The sequence below is a fragment of the Alosa sapidissima genome, chromosome 6, assembly GCF_018492685.1.
Source record: "Alosa sapidissima isolate fAloSap1 chromosome 6, fAloSap1.pri, whole genome shotgun sequence".
In the NCBI taxonomy this organism is placed as follows: domain Eukaryota; kingdom Metazoa; phylum Chordata; class Actinopteri; order Clupeiformes; family Clupeidae; genus Alosa; species Alosa sapidissima.
This window is the reverse complement of record NC_055962.1, coordinates 12,970,077-12,989,458: the sequence shown is the minus strand read 5'-3', so window position 1 is coordinate 12,989,458 and position 19,382 is coordinate 12,970,077. Positions and strand designations below refer to the sequence as shown.

Here is a 19,382-nt window from a genome sequence, read left to right as displayed (position 1 = left end):
CTAGCAGTGCATGCATCTATTTGTTTTTGCTGTAGATTAGCCTTGTATCCTGAGATGTGTATAAACTTGTACTGTAAAGTTAATGTATTGTTTTGGTAAACATGAAATAAAAAGATAAACAGTGCCTATTGAAGTTTGTGACTAAATCAATTCCTCAATCCATATAACCTTACATTCCACTTGAACACTTCTGGAAGAATTAAACAATTTTGTATAACTCTTTGAGTTAGTAGATCTGGTCTTTGTATCTAATTTCATCTGTGAGAGTATCTCTTGAATTTGGAATTGCAGTGCAAAAATGAAACTCCATTGGATTTTGGAATTTCCTGTAACAATTGACTGCCAGGCTGTTTGGCACAGGCATGGGTGAATAGCTCACAGACGAGAAACAGATGGATGTTATGGGTCTCAGTTGTGCCTGTTGTAGTGCACTGTAAGTGTTCAGCTATGTTTGAGATAATATCCTGGAGTTCAGTTGTGTGATAGCACATAGTACTAAACATTATTCTTTACAGTTAGAAAATTAGTTAAAATATGTTATGTTCAATATTTGTAACTTTTATACATCAGATGTCCCCAAAGGGTGCATGATTTTTTTTTGTCAGGGCATCTCACCCCCTACTCCAGACCCTGACTTTCTCAGGTCAACATAAAACCTCTGCTGTTCATTACTCTGTTATACTTGCATCCGCTGCCACAGAACCATTTACCCAGATGCATGGCAGGCAAGGGTGTTGGTTGTGGTGGTAATCATGGGGTAAACATGTCTGACTGCACAAATCATACCCCAGAACATGTATTCACTGGTACCGTGCTTGTCATAACAGAAAGTGTATCATTACAGTCTGGGGTAATGCAAACAAAACAAAACTCTTTAAATGACTGAAGGCAGGAAACTATTTGAAAAGAGACCAGTGTAAAGAAATACAATATCATCCTGCTCTCAGAATCACATTGTGTTTTTGTTAGAAATATATATATATATATATATATATATATATATATATTTCATATTTTTCTTTCATAGAACAATACAGTTTTTATGCATTTCTCCAAATGCAGACAGATGCCATTCACACACTGACAGATTCACATGCATGCTAACTCAACTAAGTTCAATACACTCTTAAAATGTGTTGTCCCATATATCTGGACACAGAGATGTGTTAAAAAAGTTGTGTTGTTTTCAATGCAAGTTGTGTTATTTTCAACAAATATTGTGTAACAAATAATAAAAAAGGAAACAACATAAGCTGTGTGGTTCCTATCTGGAAACAGTCATGTGTTAAAAACAACGCAAGTTTTGTTGTTTTCAACACATTTGTTTTAAGAGTGTATAGGAGGCAATTGCTGAAGTGCCTAGATTAGTCCAAACTGAAACTCAGAAAGGGGTGCTCTCCCCCCCACCCTGTAAACTTTCCTTCGAATGTTCCTCAGTGTTTGTATAACCCTGGGCTTCTTTTCCATGACGTCTCTGGTTTGTAATTTTAAGGAGGTCCTAAACAGACTCTAAGAAATTATGTTTTAAAATGACACATTGCTGTGTGTGCTCAGGGACAACACATTTTTGTGTCAATTTCAACACAGCAATTTCATGAGTACACAATTTCATGAGTACACAAACATACACAGACAAACAAACACACACACACACACACAGTTTGTGTGTCTGTGTATGTTTGTGTATGTCTATGTCTGATATGTGTAACATGAATAACAAAGTGTGTGCAGTGTGTGTGAGATACAAATAGCAAATTTCATATGATAAGCATGCATGCTCACAGCTCTCTTTATGATGATGCAATAACCCAAAAGAAACAGCTGAAAAACATTAATGACCCAAAGATTCCAAAAACTCCAAACAGGCCTTTGCAAGCCCCAGGCAGCTCAAACACACGTCTGGTAACAAAGGCAACATGCCAGGAAGGTATAAATAAGGTCAAACTTTTAGCGTCTGATATGATTCCTCTGCTGATAGTTCGTAAGGCTAGAGTGTGTCTTTATCATGCAGTAGACAATGAACCCCTTATGAGAGGGGATTCATTGTTTCAGATTTGACTTAAAATTCTCACTGTGGTCATAGAGGTAAATGTACATAATCAATATGTGTTGCATTACAAGGTTGAGTTGTCTGTAGGTCTGAATCTCAGCATAATCATTTCCTCTCCTTGCCAAAATGCAAAATTAGGTTAATCTATCGCCATCCATGCTCTTATCATCATTTACGCCACCAAAGTGCTCAACCGAATGATGATGTTGCAGAAGTATCAAGACGACTTCAGCTGCTCATAGTGAACTGTGCTATGCTTCCCTCTAGTGGAGACTTTTATGTCTACAGCAGCTGGCACTTGGAACCATGCTTGGAACTCGGTCAGTCTAGAAAAGTGTGTTACATTTCGCGTCTCCCCGTGACCACAGACCACATTACTGATCAGTCATGCTGTCATAAGAGTTTTTTCAGCAGCAATTAAAAAAAGCAATCAAACTAATGTCTGTAGCCTGTTACCATTCTTGTTGTTGTAAGGCTAGCAGTGTTTCGGTGTGCCTCAGGCTAGGTGCTACATAGCTCCAATAACTAACACCTGCATGCTGTTTTTAGAGGTGGAATTGAGCTCCTTCTCTGCCATTCTACTGTTATACCCTTGAAGTGGTCTCATTTCTCCTGTAACCTACAGCATTTACAGGTAGACTACTATGTCTGGCAAGGAGAGAGAAAAACTATTTTATAGCCTATTATTTGTAGATAGCTGTTTCCCCTGATTGTTTATGCAAAAATCAATGTTGTACACAATTAAGTTTAATAATTGAATTAGAGAGACACATGGAACTTACTTGTTGTGGTTTCTGCTTTCTTATAAGTTCTCTTCCTCACTTATGATTTCGGTGAAGACCAAATTCTAATTTGTAGCCTATTCAACTTTTCCCTTTGACCGGTAGGCTATATTTTAGCAACAGTTATAAACTTTGCAAGTGATCTCACATTGAAAGAAGTTGAATTACAGCAAAGAGAGAAATCCCTACATGCAGGGAGAAATCAAGGTTAAGATAGAAAAAGTAGTTCAGGCTACTTTGTAAAACATATCTAATTTCCAATGAAATCATCACTACAGGCCTACACAAATGAAAAATGCTGGTGTCCACAGGTCAGGCAGGTGTGGTGCTGGGGTATTGTATCAAGAAAGATTATGCCAGTACAAATTCTGATTCAGAATGTTAAAAGCAATAGTCAATGACAATCCAGTTTACACTTTCAGTGCAGTTCTGGAATGTCCCTGAAACCTGTCCTAACAAAACAATGGGCTTTTTACAAGTACAAAATTGCAAGTGACATGACATGAGTTTCATTATAAACAAACCTGGACTTATATTGGACTACAACTACATTTACATTACATTTGGCTGACACATTTTTAGCCAAAGCGACTCAACAACATGGTAAACAGTTTAAGTTTTAAAGCAATTTAAAACTAAAACTATATAGGCCTAAAGACCCAACACTATACGTGATGGCAAAACATACTTTTCCTTTAACTTGAACCATTATGCATACTACTACCAACACCAAGCTCAAAGGACATTCTTCTGCAGACTTGGGTGTGTTTGGTCACTGATTCCTCTTGCTCTGAGGTCAAAGGTTGAACGTCATGGTCAGGGACAAGACTGAGTGATCAGGAACAGATGTAGAAATGCTCTGAGCATATCTGGATTGTCAACTGGTTTGTGGTACATTGGTGACAGTGGAGGCCTTGTTCGCTCTCACTGATTTCATTTGCTTCTTGGAACACATGTGGGTTTCCAGACGTAGTGAATGTAAGTACATCGACCAAAGGGAATGAAAAACAGCACTTCTTTGGGTCAGTTATGTCAAAGGAGTTGTTTATCCGCTGGCCATGAAATGTTTGAGAATCAAATCATGAACAACACAGTCAAAGTAGAATTCAGTGAAAATGTAGAATGTTCCCTCTCAACAGCACCTGATAACAAATATAGGAATTTCACGAGCCAAAATAAAACATTAGGCTACATTAGAGCATTGTCAATAATAATAGCTAACACTGTAAAATGGTAGCCTATATATAGTGGCTCTATATTAAGAGATCCTCCTCTGTGACTGAATCACATAAGAACAGGCCCCTCAGTTCCAGTCAACAGTCAACAGTAAGCCAGCCGCTACCCTCCGTAATCCCCAAAGTAATCCAGAGAGACCACAGCCTCTGTTTGCCCCAGCATTCCTACCAAACGGGCCACCCTATGTTCTATCAACTCTGCCAGAAAACCCATTGTTTCAAGCGAGGGATGAAAACATGTCTAGATCGTTCGGTCTGTGTGTCATCCTTTGGCGCTGGGTTTGCAGGGTATTTATGGTGTCACAAAACGTGGAATGTATTTTGAAAAGGGGGAAATGAGCCAATCAAAAGCTAACTCTATTCAGTCATTGGGAGCTTAGCCACTATTGACCATGTGGTCACCTGTTCATTCAGCATCTACTACAGTAAGTACTTTGTGAGGCAAATCCTTTGGAAATGTTTCGAAGAACAGTGTTGCTTTGTTGTGGTGGAATCTTTTGCCCTGAAAGATAATCACATGAATCACATAGAATGTTAATGTGTTCAGATATATCAGGACATCAGAGCGATTTGGTAGCCTGAATTCTGGAAACATTATGAATAATCATATAAAGAATAGTAACAGCCTATTTTACAAGGCTAAATTAGGCCTAACAGGCTACAGTAGAAATGGTAAATTATCATACTTTAAGTGGGTCAATGTTCATTTTGTAGGCTAACTAATTTGCATTTTATGTTGTCAAAAGACAAACTGATCCTACACAACTGCTTTTACATGCGAACACATATGGGTTAGGCCACAAAAATGTGCTATGCTCATCTGCCACCTTTTAATCATATGACCTGTAATTTCAACTTTTGATTAGGCCTACCCAGAGTGGGCCTACTACCCCTACTGGGTCTAAGATTGACAAGGCAAAGGACAAATGAAATGGTAGAGCTGCACAGTCATTTATAATCAATGGGCGGAGTAAGTTGAGGAGCAAGTTAAGATTCACTGTCACGTTGCAAACGCTCATTGTGGCATAGCATACACGTTGCCTGAAGAGGTAGCTAGCTTGCTGCTAGAGAGGTGAGTTCGTTGTTGAAATTGAAGTTGACATGAATAATTCGAAAGCAAGATATAAGAAATTAAGGGTAGAAATCATAGCTTTGATTTATTTTTTCAACCATTCGATTGGTGTAAGCGCTGGATGGATGTAATTCCATCAACATATGTTAGCTAGCATGTTTTGCTAATAGCGTGTAGATAGCATTGGCTAGTTAGCCAGTGACATCTTGTCACACATCGAGCCTAATAGTGTTGCCTGGTAACAATAATGCAGTTATTCTTTTTTGTTTTTGTTTCAGATTCCTCATTTCAAAGGTGGACAGGCATCATCCTTGGATTTTTTGCTAACCACTGCAAGGTCTAGCCCAACAGTCTTGGCTTAACATTAGCGGCGTGGTGCTGTATCTCGTTACAACTGCATCCAAAAATTGATTATAACCCACAAACTACTTCATTGCGTCTCTGGGCGACCAGCATTGTGTTTATGTCTTTGTTTTACGAAAACGGTGAGTACCCGGACGACAGGAGCCACGGATGGGAAAGGTACATATCCCTAACGTTATATATAGCCACACATTTCCCACCAGTATTCATGCATGTCTGATGTAACCTCTATGGTAGCCAGCTAGCGTTATTTTCCTTGAATGCTAGGTGGCCAGCTAATGGATAGCTGGTGACACTAGCTAACGTTAGCAAAGCTATTGAGCTTTCTGGAATCAAAATGGCGCCCCATTCTCGATTCGCAACGAGTGTAGCCTGCTAGCTAGCGATGTCTGATTAGTGTGACGCACTCTGCAGCACTTTGCTCCATCTGGTTCTGGCAACGTGTTCCTCTCAATCCAGTCCTACTTTCAAGAACTGTTCTTCAGTCTTAATTGTTTTCAGGTGATATTTTGAGGATAACAAGCTTCCATAGTCATAAACTGCTTTTCAAAACCGTTAACGTTAACATGATCGATACCCGTCGTGCGCTGGCACCACGTTGCAGTCTTGCGGTAACGTCAACGTTCACATTGATGTTAGCTGAAGTTGATCGTAAATAGCTTATTTGGCTATAACTAGAGTAAGTAAAATAATGTATGTCGCAAGCCACTGCAACATGTTATGTCCTTTCTCTTGTTATTTTATATTACGTTGAGGAAAACAGGTTGGTTGAATGTTCATTGATATCAAATACGAAGTGAGACGTTATTATTTATGTGGTTAACCATAACTTGTTTTGGTCACTCAAAACCAGCGTTACGTTAACTTTACGAAGCAGGTTGCCAGCTCTGCTGCATTATGAATTTGACACGTCAGCCTTCTTACTTGATGGTTGGTAGGGTGAAGGAACGGTAAAATATGGGGAGATCATGTCAAGTTAATTTATTTCATACTAAATGTTAAATACATTTTGGCATATTGAGCATTGGTAAACGTAACATTTCACTCCCTCCCACAGACCAGGTGTTGCAATAAGATAAATGGGCATGGCCATTGGCAGTAGGCGGGTTGACTGCCCTTGAGCATACTGTTTGTGTGTGACCTAGTGAAATGTTATCTGTCCTAACCAAACATTACTTATTTTCTCCCTTTTTCTTTTTAAACCCCTTTTCCTAGCAGAGCTGTCGTGCAGCTGTCGGAACCTGTGTGGAGGGAACTTAGTCCACAAGCAACGAGCCTGGAGCCTCAGTGGCAACACCTTTTTCATGTCAGAGACCGAGTCCTCTTGCAGTCGTTTATGTCATCCCCCCCTCTCCAGGCAGACAATACCAAGAATTGCCAATTCAAGATCTTTTCGTCTTGCTGATAGTACCAACTCAAGGCCAAGATGTCTGTCAACGTCAACCGCAGCGTGTCAGACCAGTTCTACCGCTACAAAATGCCCCGTCTGATTGCTAAGGTGAGTAATTGGAGTACTACAGGTGTCCATTTGGGTACTGGGGGACTCTTAAGACGGGGCAACATTTGGAAAGATATTTCAGGCCAACCACATAACTGGTTTCATGTTCTGATTGAATAAGCATGGCAATTTGCTTAATTAAATATATAAGTAGATCATAAGAAAACATGCCCAGTATCAAGAGCATTGCCCAGCAACATTGCTCAAAAAAACGGTCTGGTATTTCATCAGTTTGAAGATTTGTTTTATTTACCAATTCTTCCTTACCTCCCTCTCCTGTCCATCTGATTCACCATTCAAAAAAATATTTCTTGAGTCCTTTTACATTTAACATTGGCCTGTTTTCTCTACTCAGGTGGAAGGCAAGGGTAATGGAATAAAAACTGTCATAGTCAACATGGTTGATGTCGCCAAGGCTTTGAACAGGCCACCGACGTGTAAGTATGTCACATGAGTTGTAGTTGACCCAGTGGTTTTTGGTGGGTCAGATTTCAGTCAGAAGTGATTTTCTAGATTTATATTCTGGTGGCTTCAGTATTCTTCTTGAGCATAAAGAAATGCTCTCATGGTTTTACTGTGACTGATCATCTTCTGAGCAGTGAATATCAGTTAAAATGATTGCTTTGTTATACAGCAGTTTTTTTTATTTTATTTTTTTGGATAGTAACAAGTCATCTTTACAGACGTTTTTTCCCCCCTCCTCTTCCTTCTAGATCCCACCAAGTTTTTTGGTTGTGAGTTGGGCGCTCAGACCCAGTTTGATTCTAAGAATGACCGTTACATTGTCAACGGATCCCACGAGGCGAACAAGCTGCAAGACATGTTGGACGGATTTATCCGGAAATTTGTGTTGTGCCCAGAGTGTGATAATCCTGAAACAGACCTGGTAAATAGGCACATATGTTTTGCTCTCTCCCATTAATCCAGATTGACTTTGGAATGCCATAGACTTAACCCTGATTCATTAACCAACAGTAACAAATTATGTTTCTTTATTGCAGTACAAATGTATTATACAGAAATGACAATAGTTTGCTGAAGCCCTCGCTGCTCTGTAATGTAAAACAAGTGGCTGAACTCAATGGTACCTCGGTCATTTTTTTTTTTGCTGAGTGTGGTGGCTCCAATGAGGTCAGCTTTGTTGCCAGAGATGCTGGGATTGTGACTCAGCAAATAAAGGACACCGTTATGAGATGGTGCTTGTGTGGTGTCCAACCTAGATGTTTTGTGTGTGGCTGTGGCCATGTTTTTGGTTGAATTTGTGAAGTCCTAAAAGCCAAATAAAATGGCTGCTGTGAGGTCTTGTTGGTTGGCTCTGTGTTCTGTTTCTGTTCAGAACTATCTGCTCCGATTGATTTTTGGACTTTGAGCAAGAGCAGTGACGTTTGGTATGAGTTTTTTTTATTTATTTATTTATTTATTCCCTCTAGGGTTTAAGTGTCACACAGGAAACTATTTGTTCCATACCCCCAGTTTGGACACCATGGTTTAGTTCGGTATGAGTGTGGAACTCCATTAAACCCTTGCTTTAAAGTGGTTCACACTATCTCCGTCTAAGAATGTCCAAAACTACCCTGCTGAAACTTCTAAACAAACTTGTTTCACAACAATTTCAGGTTTTGAAATTCCATTCCGTGAACCACAATTTTCTTTAGAACATTCATTTTCCAACATTCTTGAGTATTTTCTGAATGCCTGGCTGCAATGTATTCAACCTTAAGGTGTGTACTGCAGCAGTTTGGGACAAAACATTCCTCCCACTGATCTTCCCTGTAGTGCAAAGTTGCATTTCCACTCTCCAATGCAGCAGTGAAGTCTCTGCGCCTCTGCAGTGCAGATGGTTTGTTTTGTAATTTTTCTCCAAGCTCCCCCCCCCCCCCTTCCTCAGTCTCTTTATTTTTTCATAATGGGCCTCCTTAGTAATGATATCCCCTGCTGTTGTGGAGCATAATCCCTGTGTGATTTACCGCTGCTAAGCACGCACACACCTGCAGAGAGATGGAACACTTACGCACCGTCACACACAGCGCACTGCACAGCCTTCACGAATGTGAAGACGGCTAGTCTCAGACCCGCTGATTCAGGAGATCCCTCATGTAGTATTTACAGAGCTGGTTATGCATCCTCATGTAGTGTCCACCCGCCACTCCCCCCCCCCCCCAGGTTTTCTCCAGGTCTGCCTTTAACACAGAGGTGATCTATTGATCAAGTGTTGGGCATGTATTGATCAGTGTGAAGGATGGTTCAAACTGTATCACAAGCAGTAGATGTGGACTGACTAAAAAGTTATGTAGCAATTCCTTAAGAGTGACCTTCATTTAGATGTACCTCTGAATCGTTAGGTATGGTTACTGGACATATAAAGGCCCCTTAAGAGTATGGCGTTCATCACTTCAGACTACAATATATATGTGGAAGGAATGAAGTAGTGATTTCACTCTTCTACTTTCGTCACAAGTGGCACAGGCGTCTATGATCTAGGTTAGGGTCATGTTGGGCTTTTGGTCAGTTACATGGGTGTATCAAACCTGCTTGCTAGCACCAGATGTCTTCCTGAATGCGGCTGTTTTGTTCTTGTTTCAGCACATCAATCCTAAGAAGCAAACCATTGGGAACTCCTGCAAGGCCTGTGGCTACCGCGGCATGCTGGACACACGACACAAGCTCTGCACCTTTATTCTGAAGAATCCGCCAGGTGGGCCCTTTATTCAGAGAACAGTTTGGCATTGAGAAACTTTGATCAAATGTATAGCCTACCGACAGACAAGAGATGGTCAGATAGTCGGCACTGAAGAAGTGGAATTACTATTTTCTTAAGACCAGTCACCTTTCTCAAGTCCAGCTGTGTATTACTTGTAGCCCATTCGTCGTATCAGTAAAGATGTGTTACCCTAATGTCTGCCGTTCCTGAGTGGTGGTGGGAGGTTTTTTTATAGATAATTTCAGCTTCACACATGAGGAGTCATTCAAAGCTCTCTGATTAGCTTCCAACGCTATGCAGTAGACTACGTTTAAAAGCTGATGTGGAGCAACAGTGGCAAAGAACTGTAGACCGTTTCTGAGCACAGGCCGTTTTTCATGTTGGGGCCCCTCCCTTTCTTCCTGATACAGAGAATGAGAGTGGGTCTGTGAAGAAAGAGAAGGAAAAGAAAAACCGCAAGAAGGACAAAGAGAACGGCTCTGGTGGAGAGGCAGCAAACCGTGACGACATTGATGCACCTGACGCAGTGGTGAGTAGAACTTTACTGTCAAGCTGTTTCAACGCCACAAATCCCAGCACCTCGTGTAGGCCTGTGTTGTGTTTGTGTGTGTTTCAGTTTTTTGGCTTCACAAATGAGGAACTATTAACTCAGCTCTCTAAGCTTTCCAAGCTATGCAGACAGCTATGTTCGAACACTGATGTGGAGCAATTTGTATATTGAATCTTGAGTGTGTGACTCAAAGTTGTACAAGTGACTTCCTGACATGAGCATATATTTGGAACATTTGTTGGTCATCGTGATGGTTACTGTGATGTGTAGTGGTTCTTCAGCTTGTAGCTCACGTAGCCTTGCTCACTCCCCCTCGATAAAGGCGTGTGCATTTTTCGTAGCAATGAAAATGTGTCGGTACATGATGAACCTTTCCACTGTTTTAACAGAATTTGTCTGTTTCCTGTCTCCTTACTGTTTCTCTGCAGGATGGGGATGATGACGATGAGGACTGGGCAGAGGAGACCACCGAGGAGGCCCAGCGCCGGCGTATGGAGGAGATCAGCGAGCACGCCAAGAACCTCACCCTCAGCGAGGACCTGGAGAAGACCCTGGAGGAGCGGGTCAACATGTTCTACAACTTCGTCAAGGTAAACCCCAGCACTTGAAGTAGGCCTGTGTTGAGTTTGTGTGTAACTTTGTTTTGGCTTCACAAATGAGGAACTATTAACTCAGCTCTCTGATAAGCTTTCCAAGCTATGCAGACAGCTATGTTCGAACACTGATGTGGAGCAACTTGACACACACACACACACAGTCAAGATTGAATACACAAGTTGTACAAGTGACTTCCTGATTTAAAACCTTACTTGCTGATCAAGATTGTTACTGTGACGTGCTGTAACTGGTCATCAAAGGCAAAATAGGAAATGCCCCTTTTTGTTCAAACATATTTCATGTCTTCAATACAGACTTGTGTAAATACTGTACATAAATCTTGTACAAAAGGGTTAAGTGCGGGCTTAAATAGTTATTGTTAATAGATAAAGATGTTGAGATGGATTCCGTGGCATCTTTTAGGTCTTATTGGGCTGGTGTAGAATGAAGACCGTTCCAATCCCTTCATGTAAATGTAGAATAATGCAGTTGTGTCCTCTTGTCCTTGACTTTTCTGTCTGTTTTGTCCACAGCAAAAGAAGGAGGAGGGAGTGATCGACTCTGCCGATAAGGACATCCTGGCTGAGGCGGAGCGGCTGGACGTCAAGGCCATGGGCCCCCTCATCCTCAGCGAGCTGCTCTTCGACCAGAACATCCGTGAGCAAATCAAGAAGTACAAGCGGCACTTCCTCCGTGTAAGTCAGAATATTCTTTCTTTTATTCTCATTCATATTCTTTTTTTTTTTTGGCTTCACAAATGAGGAACTATTAACTCAGCTCTCTGATAAGCTTTCCAAGCTATGCAGACAGCTATGTTCGAACACTGATGTGGAGCAACACACACACACAATCAAGATTGAATACACAAGTTGTACAAGTGACTTTTCCTGACATGATGGTTACTGTGATGTGTAGTGGTTCTTCAGCCTCTGTTTAGTCTCCATCTAACCTGCCCTGTATGTGAACTACTGTGCTCGTCCTCCACTGCTCTTGACTTCTCATCCCCCTTTTCTCCTCTCCTGCAGTTCTGCCACAACAACAAGAAGGCCCAGAAGTACCTGCTGGGTGGCTTTGAGTGTCTGGTGAAACTCTACCAGATCCAGCTGCTCCCACGCGTCCCCATCATCCTCAAGGACCTGTACGACGCAGACATGCTCGAGGAGGATGTCATCCTCGCCTGGGCCGAGAAGGTGTGTGTGGAACACGACTCTGTAGACAGGGTTGAAAAGTTTCGTTCTTGTATATAGTATTATTTATTAATGGTGGAAAAAGGGGTAAAATATGTGATTTGTTGCTCCTTTCATATTCAAATCTCTTTATTTTTTTATTCTATTTTCTGGCTTCACAAATGAGGAATTATTAACTCAGCTCTCTGATAAGCTTTCCAAGCTATGCAGACAGCTATGTTCGAACACTGATGTGGAGCAACTTGAGTCACACACACTCGATTAAATACAAAAGTTGTTCAAGTGACTGTTCCTGACATGAGCATATATTTGAAACCTTAATTGGTGACCGTGTGGTTCTTTTTTTTTTAATTTTTTTTATTCAATTTCTTTTCAAGTCTTGGTAGCATAGTTTAGTTGCGCCTCACATGAACTCTCTTGTCTCTTAGGTGTCCAAGAAGTATGTCTCTAAGGAGCTGGCAAAGGAGATCCACTCCAAGGCCGAGCCCTTCGTCAAGTGGCTGAAGGAGGCCGAGGAGGAGAGCGAGGGCAGCGAGGAAGAGGAGGAGGAAGATGAGGACAACGTGGAGGTAAGGATGACCAGTGTTTTGTTTTTAGATTTGTTTGTCTGGACTATTTCCAAGTCTTATAGCCTAATTGTACCAGTTTGAGGTCCATTTTTATCAAGCGGCTAGTTTTACTTATCATTAAATACATTTTGGTGGTATATGGTCATGTGAGAATAACCATATAGAATATGCATAATGCACTTCTGCGTTGGGGTTGGAACACACCGCTAAAATGAGGGGGAAAAATTTCACATCTCAATGTTGCCGACTATCATCAAAGCTTACATTGTGCTGCTTTAAAATGGCCAGTATTTGTACAGTCTTTGGATGTTTCTGCTTCCGCGCTAGTCCTCAACCCCAACCCCAGCACTGACGAGGCTGTTGGTCTGGGCTGCTCAATTTAAAGCACTGTTGCACCATAACCTTGTTGAACTAATGGAATGTTCCAAGTTAGTTTTGCTTAACTGCAGTGTCTGCATAAGAAGGCTGTTAGATGTACCCTGAGTATTAGGTTAACTGGTGACTAATGTAATTTTTCTTGTCCTCTGCAGGTTGTCTATTCCTCCTCGGCTCGCGAACTTAAAATGGAGACTGTGACACCAGTGAAGCAGGAGAAAGAGGAGGATGACATTGATATCGATGCCATTTAAGAAACACACACAAACACACATACTCATAAAAGAAAAACAGGAAAAAAAGCAAAAAAGATGCCTCTAAATTCTCTATGAAGCTTCTGACTGTCACAGAGAAGTCAGGCGCATGCCTTTGATTCGTCTCTGCTCGATCAAACGCCGCTCCTCGTTGCAATCATGATGTAGCGCTTGCGAAAGGCTTCTTAATTTTTAGCATCACCTCCTCCCCATCCCATCTCTCCGCTCCTCAAACCTGCCCTAGCCCTACTGATTGACTTGAGCTGTTCTGCTGTTCAATTTGTAGGTGTGAAATATGCTAGAAACTACAGCACTAAATGCACATGTATTTTTATTTTCTCTTTTCTTCTCTTGTGTTACTTTTGAACTATTAAAGAATGTTTGACATTAAGTGTAAAATGGCTCCTAATGGTTCTTTTGTGGGTGAATTCATCGATCCTTTATTAAGTGATTGCTGTGTAAGCCTCACATTTGAGCTGGTTGGAACATCAGTAATATTTCAGTGATTGTGTTCACGGTCACTTGAGTGTGGAAATGTAGGCCACAAAGACCAATTATAGTAGATGACGACAGGCTCACGCATAATGGCTACAGGAATGGAAGGACTAAGAGATTGGATCTGTTGGAGAGGCAGCAAACAGTGACTACGTTGATGCATTGGTGAGTAGCGCTTTATTTACAGTCAACCCCCAGCACCAGAAGTAGGCCTGTGTGCTTGTGTTTCAGTGTTTATTTTGTTTGTTTTTTTGATATTTTTGCTTCACATGAGTTAACTCAGCTCTCTGAAGTTTTCCAAGCTATGCAGAAAGCTTATGTTCGAACACTGATGTGGACAGTGGCATAGAACTGAACGCTGTTTTAGACCACAGGCTGTTTTTCCATGTTGGCTTCTCCTTTTCTTCCCGATGCAGAAAATGAGTGGGTCTGTGAAGAAAGAAGTGCAAGAAGGACAGAAAATGGCTCCAGTGGAGAGGCAGCAAACCGTGACTACATTGATGCACCTGATGCAGTGGTGAGTAGAACTTTACCGTCAAGCTGTTTCAACACCACAAATCCCAGCACCTCGTGTAGGCCTGTGTTGAGTTTGTGTGTTTAACTTTGTTTTGGCTTCACAAATGAGGAACTATTAACTCAGCTCTCTGATAAGCTTTCCAAGCTATGCAGACAGCTATGTTCGAACACTGATGTGGAGCAACTTGAGTCACACACACACTCAAGATTAAATACACAAGTTGTACAAGTGACTTCCTGACATGAGCATATATTTGAAACCTTTTATTGAGGATTGTGATGTATAGTGGTTCTTCAGCCTGTAGCACACAACCTCGCTCATGAAAGGAAATGTGTCGGTACATGATAAACCTTTCAACGGTTTTAACACTGTTTTTGTCGTCTCTCTGCAGGATGGGAACAATGACTACAATGACTGGGCAGAGGAGACCACCGAGGAAAGCTGTGTGTTACTTGCCACTGGCCTTGTAGCCCATTGGTTGTGTCAGTAAAAATGTGAGTCGCCCTTATGTCTCCTGTTCCTGTTTTTTTATTTATTTATTTTTTTAGATAATTTCAGCTTCACACATGAGGGGTCATTCAAAGCTCTCTGATTAGCTTCCAAAGCTATGCAGTAGACTACGTTTAAAAGCTGATGTGGAGCAACAGTGGCAAAGAACTGTAGACCGTTTCTGAGCACAGGCCGTTTTTCATGTTGGGGCCCCTCCCTTTCTTCCTGATACAGAGAATGGGAGTGGGTCTGTGAAGAAAGAGAAGGAAAAGAAAAACCGCAAGAAGGACAAAGAGAACGGCTCTGGTGGAGAGGCAGCAAACCGTGACGACATTGATGCACCTGACGCAGTGGTGAGTAGAACTTTACTGTCAAGCTGTTTCAACACCACAAATCCCAGCTGTGTGTGTGTGTTTTGGCTTCACAAATGAGGAACTATTAACTCAGCTCTCTAAGCTTTCCAAGCTATGCAGACAGCTATGTTCGAACACTGATGTGGAGCAACAGTGGCATAGAAGTGTAGACCATTTTTGAGCACAGGCCGTTTTTCATATTGGCTCTTCCTGTTCTTCCTGATACAGAGAATGTGTGGCTCTGTGAAGAAAGAAGGAAAAGAAAATCTGCAAGGACAAAGAACTGCTCTGGTGGAGAGGCAGCAAACCGTGACGACATTGATGCACCTAATGCAGTGAGTAGAACTTTACCGTCAAGTTGTCTTTTTGGCTTCACACATGCTGAGTTATTAACTCAGCTCTCTAAGCTTTCCAAGCTATGCAGACGGCTATGTACGAACACTGATGTGGAGCAACTTGTGTATTTAATCTTGAGTGTGTGTGACTCATGTTGTACAAGTGACTTTTCCTGACATGAGCATATATTTGAAACCTTTATTGATGTGTAGTGGTTCTTCAGCCTGTAGCACACAACCTCGCTCATGAAAGGAAATGTGTCGGTACATGATAAACCTTTCAGGGGTTTTAAAGGGACACCAGGCAACGTTTTCATGTTAATTAATCATCTTCGTAAGTCTGTATATGGTTAAATGGCAGGGCGAATGAAGACTCTCTCGCCCGCCCCTACTGCCTGTAAGAACAATATCCCACTTGCAAGTTCGGTGTATCCTACCCGCTGACCGAAGCAGGATCAGTTTACATTCTGCATATAGCACAGAGGCAGGCTAACGAAACGCTAGAGATTGTTGCAAACGTGTCTATAATGGCAGAGCCAGCGAAGAAGCAGCGAAAACCCTTGACGGAAGATGCAAAGAAAAGGAAAAGAGCTTCAGACTGAGGGAGGGAGTTTCGTAGAGAAAAAGCATCAGGCTTGCTTGTTGTTCCTTTAACAGACTGTTTTTGTCATTGTCTCCCTACTCTCTGCAGGATTGGAACGATGGCTACAATGACTGGGCAGAGGAGACCACCGAGGAAAGCTGTGTGTTACTTGCCACTGGCCTTGTAGCCCATTGGTTGTGTCAGTAAAAATGTGAGTCACCCTTATGTCTCCTGTTCCTGTTTTTTTTTTTTTTTTTTAATATAGATAATTTCAGCTTCACACATGAGGAGTCATTCAAAGCTCTCTGATTAGCTTCCAGAGCTATGCAGTAGACTACGTTTAAAAGCTGATGTGGAGCAACAGTGGCAAAGAACTGTAGACCGTTTCTGAGCACAGGCCGTTTTTCATATTGGCTCCTCCTGTTCTTCCTGATAGAGAATGAGAGTGGGTCTGTGAAGAAAGAGAAGGAAAATAAAAACCGCAAGAAGGACAAAGAGAATGGCTCTGGTGGAGAGGCAGCAAACCGTGACGACATTGATGCACCTGACGCAGTGGTGAGTAGAACTTTACTGTGAAGCTGTTTCAACACCAAATCCCAGCACCTCGTGTAGGCCTGTGTTGTCTGTTTCTTATTTTTGTCTTCACACATGAGGAATTATTAACTCAGCTCTCTAAGCTTTCCAAGCTATGCAGACAGCTATGTTCGAACACTGATGTGGAGCAACAGTGGCATAGAACTGTAGACCATTTTTGAGCACAGGCCGTTTTTCATATTGGCTCTTCCTGTTCTTCCTGATAGAGAATGAGAGTGGGTCTGTGAAGAAAGAGAAGGAAAATAAAAACCGCAAGAAGGACAAAGAGAATGGCTCTGGTGGAGAGGCAGCAAACCGTGACGACATTGATGCACCTGACGCAGTGGTGAGTAGAACTTTACTGTGAAGCTGTTTCAACACCAAATCCCAGCACCTCGTGTAGGCCTGTGTTGTCTGTTTCTTATTTTTGTCTTCACACATGAGGAATTATTAACTCAGCTCTCTAAGCTTTCCAAGCTATGCAGACAGCTATGTTCGAACACTGATGTGGAGCAACAGTGGCATAGAACTGTAGACCATTTTTGAGCACAGGCCGTTTTTCATATTGGCTCTTCCTGTTCTTCCTGATAGAGAATGAGAGTGGGTCTGTGAAGAAAGAGAAGGAAAATAAAAACCGCAAGAAGGACAAAGAGAATGGCTCTGGTGGAGAGGCAGCAAACCGTGACGACATTGATGCACCTGACGCAGTGGTGAGTAGAACTTTACTGTGAAGCTGTTTCAACACCAAATCCCAGCACCTCGTGTAGGCCTGTGTTGTCTGTTTCTTATTTTTGTCTTCACACATGAGGAATTATTAACTCAGCTCTCTAAGCTTTCCAAGCTATGCAGACAGCTATGTTCGAACACTGATGTGGAGCAACAGTGGCATAGAACTGTAGACCATTTTTGAGCACAGGCCGTTTTTCATATTGGCTCTTCCTGTTCTTCCTGATAGAGAATGAGAGTGGGTCTGTGAAGAAAGAGAAGGAAAATAAAAACCGCAAGAAGGACAAAGAGAATGGCTCTGGTGGAGAGGCAGCAAACCGTGACGACATTGATGCACCTGACGCAGTGGTGAGTAGAACTTTACTGTCAAGCTGTTTCAACACCAAATCCCAGCACCTCGTGTAGGCCTGTGTTGTGTTTGTGTGTAACTTTGTTTTGGCTTCACAAATGAGGAACTATTAACTCAGCTCTCTGATAAGCTTTCCAAGCTATGCAGACAGCTATGTTCGAACACTGATGTGGAGCAACTTGACACACACACACACACACACACAGTCAAGATTGAATACACAAGTTGTACAAGTGACTTTTCCTGACATGATGGATCTTCAGCCTCTCTGTTTAGTCTCCATCTAACCTGCCCTGTATGTGAACTACTGTGCTTGTCCTTCACTGCTTTTGACTTCTCATCCCCCTTTTCTCCTCTCCTGCAGTTCTGCCACAACAACAAGGCCCAGAAGTACCTGCTTGGGTGGCTTTGAGTGTCTGGTGAAACTCCACCAGAGCCAGCTGCTCCCATGCGTCCCCATCATCCTCAAGGACCTGTACGACGCAGACATGCTCGAGGAGGATGTCATCCTCGCCTGGGCCGAGAAGGTGTGTGTGTGTGGAACAGGACTCTGTAGACAGGGTTGAAAACTGGTGTTGTGGTGCTCCTCACTTCTAGTACTTAGGATGACTGACTGTTCTATTAAGACCTCAAGAAACTTAATGGTGGAAAAAAGCTTCACACATGAGTTATTTACTCAATACAGCTTGAAAGTAACTAAGACCACAAACCCCAACACCTGAAATAGGCCTGTGTTTGGGTTTGTGTGTGTTTTTGGGGTGTTTTTTTAAAAAAAAATTTTTTTGCTTCACAAATGAGGAACAATTAACTCAGCTCTCTAAGCTTTCCAAGCTTTGCAGAAAACTATGTTCGAACACTGATGTGGAGCAACAGTGACCTAGAGCTGTAAACTGTTTTTTAGCATAGGCTGTTTTTTATATTGGCTCCTGTTCTTCCTGATTCAGAGAATGAGAGCGGGTCTGTGAAGAAAGAGAAGGAAAAGAAAAACCGCAAGAAGGACAAAGAGAACGGCTCTGGTGGAGAGGCAGCAAACCGTGACGACATTGATGCACCTGACGCAGTGGTGAGTAGAACTTTACTGTCAAGCTGTTTCAACGCCACAAATCCCAGCACCTCGTGTAGGCCTGTGTTTCAGGGTTTTTGTTTTTTTTGCTTCACACATGCCGAGTTATTAACTCTGCTCTCTGACAAGCTTTCTAAGCTATGCTGAAAACTATGTTCGAACACCGATGTGGAGCTATTGTCGCAAAAAACTGTTGTTTTTGAACATGGACTTTTAGTCTTGGTAGCATGGTTACTTCACGTTGTGCCTCATGTGAACATGCTCTTGTGTCTTAGGTGCCAAAGAAGTGCATCTCCCAGGAGTTGGCAAAGGAGGTCCACTCCACTCCAAGGCTGAGCCCTTCATCAAGTGACTGAAGGAGGCTGAGGAGAGCACTAAATGTACTTTTTCCCCCGTGTTGCTACTTGCTATTAAAGAATGTTTGACATTAAATGTAAAATGTATATTAATGGTTCTTTTGTGGGTGAATTAATCGATCCTTTCAGAAGTGATTGCTATGTAAGCCTCACATTTGAGCTAGTTGGAACATCAGTAATATTTCAGTGATTTGTGTTCACGGTCACTTGGGTCTTGAGTGTGGAAATGTAGGCCACAAAGACCAATTATAGTAGATGACGACAGGCTCACACATAATGGCTACAGTGTGCCTAGTCTAGTGCACTCGCC

General features: G+C 42.0%; 1 protein-coding gene across 12 annotated transcripts; it reads left to right on the top strand.

Annotated features, from left to right (window-relative positions):
• The first annotated feature begins 4,987 nt into the window (after window positions 1-4,987).
• eif5 (eukaryotic translation initiation factor 5) lies at window positions 4,988-18,634 on the top strand. 12 transcript variants are annotated; one of them, XR_006032469.1, is made up of 17 exons: window positions 4,988-5,139; window positions 5,418-5,661; window positions 6,721-7,000; window positions 7,356-7,437; window positions 7,714-7,886; window positions 9,584-9,695; window positions 10,112-10,230; window positions 10,680-10,841; window positions 11,382-11,543; window positions 11,874-12,038; window positions 14,969-15,087; window positions 16,442-16,560; window positions 16,806-16,924; window positions 17,170-17,288; window positions 17,534-17,652; window positions 18,018-18,180; window positions 18,598-18,634. XR_006032469.1 is itself a non-coding variant. In XM_042095722.1 (12 exons), the coding sequence occupies exons 3-12, from the start codon at window positions 6,929-6,931 to the stop codon at window positions 13,231-13,233; spliced, it is 1,287 nt and encodes a 428-aa protein (XP_041951656.1). In that variant the 5' UTR covers window positions 4,989-5,139; window positions 5,418-5,624; window positions 6,721-6,928; the 3' UTR covers window positions 13,234-13,632. The 12 variants fall into 12 exon arrangements, 6 of the variants coding, with proteins under 6 accessions (XP_041951660.1, XP_041951656.1, XP_041951657.1 ...); XR_006032470.1 differs by lacking the exon at window positions 14,969-15,087; XR_006032471.1 differs by lacking the exon at window positions 18,018-18,180.
• Window positions 18,635-19,382: the final 748 nt, after the last annotated feature.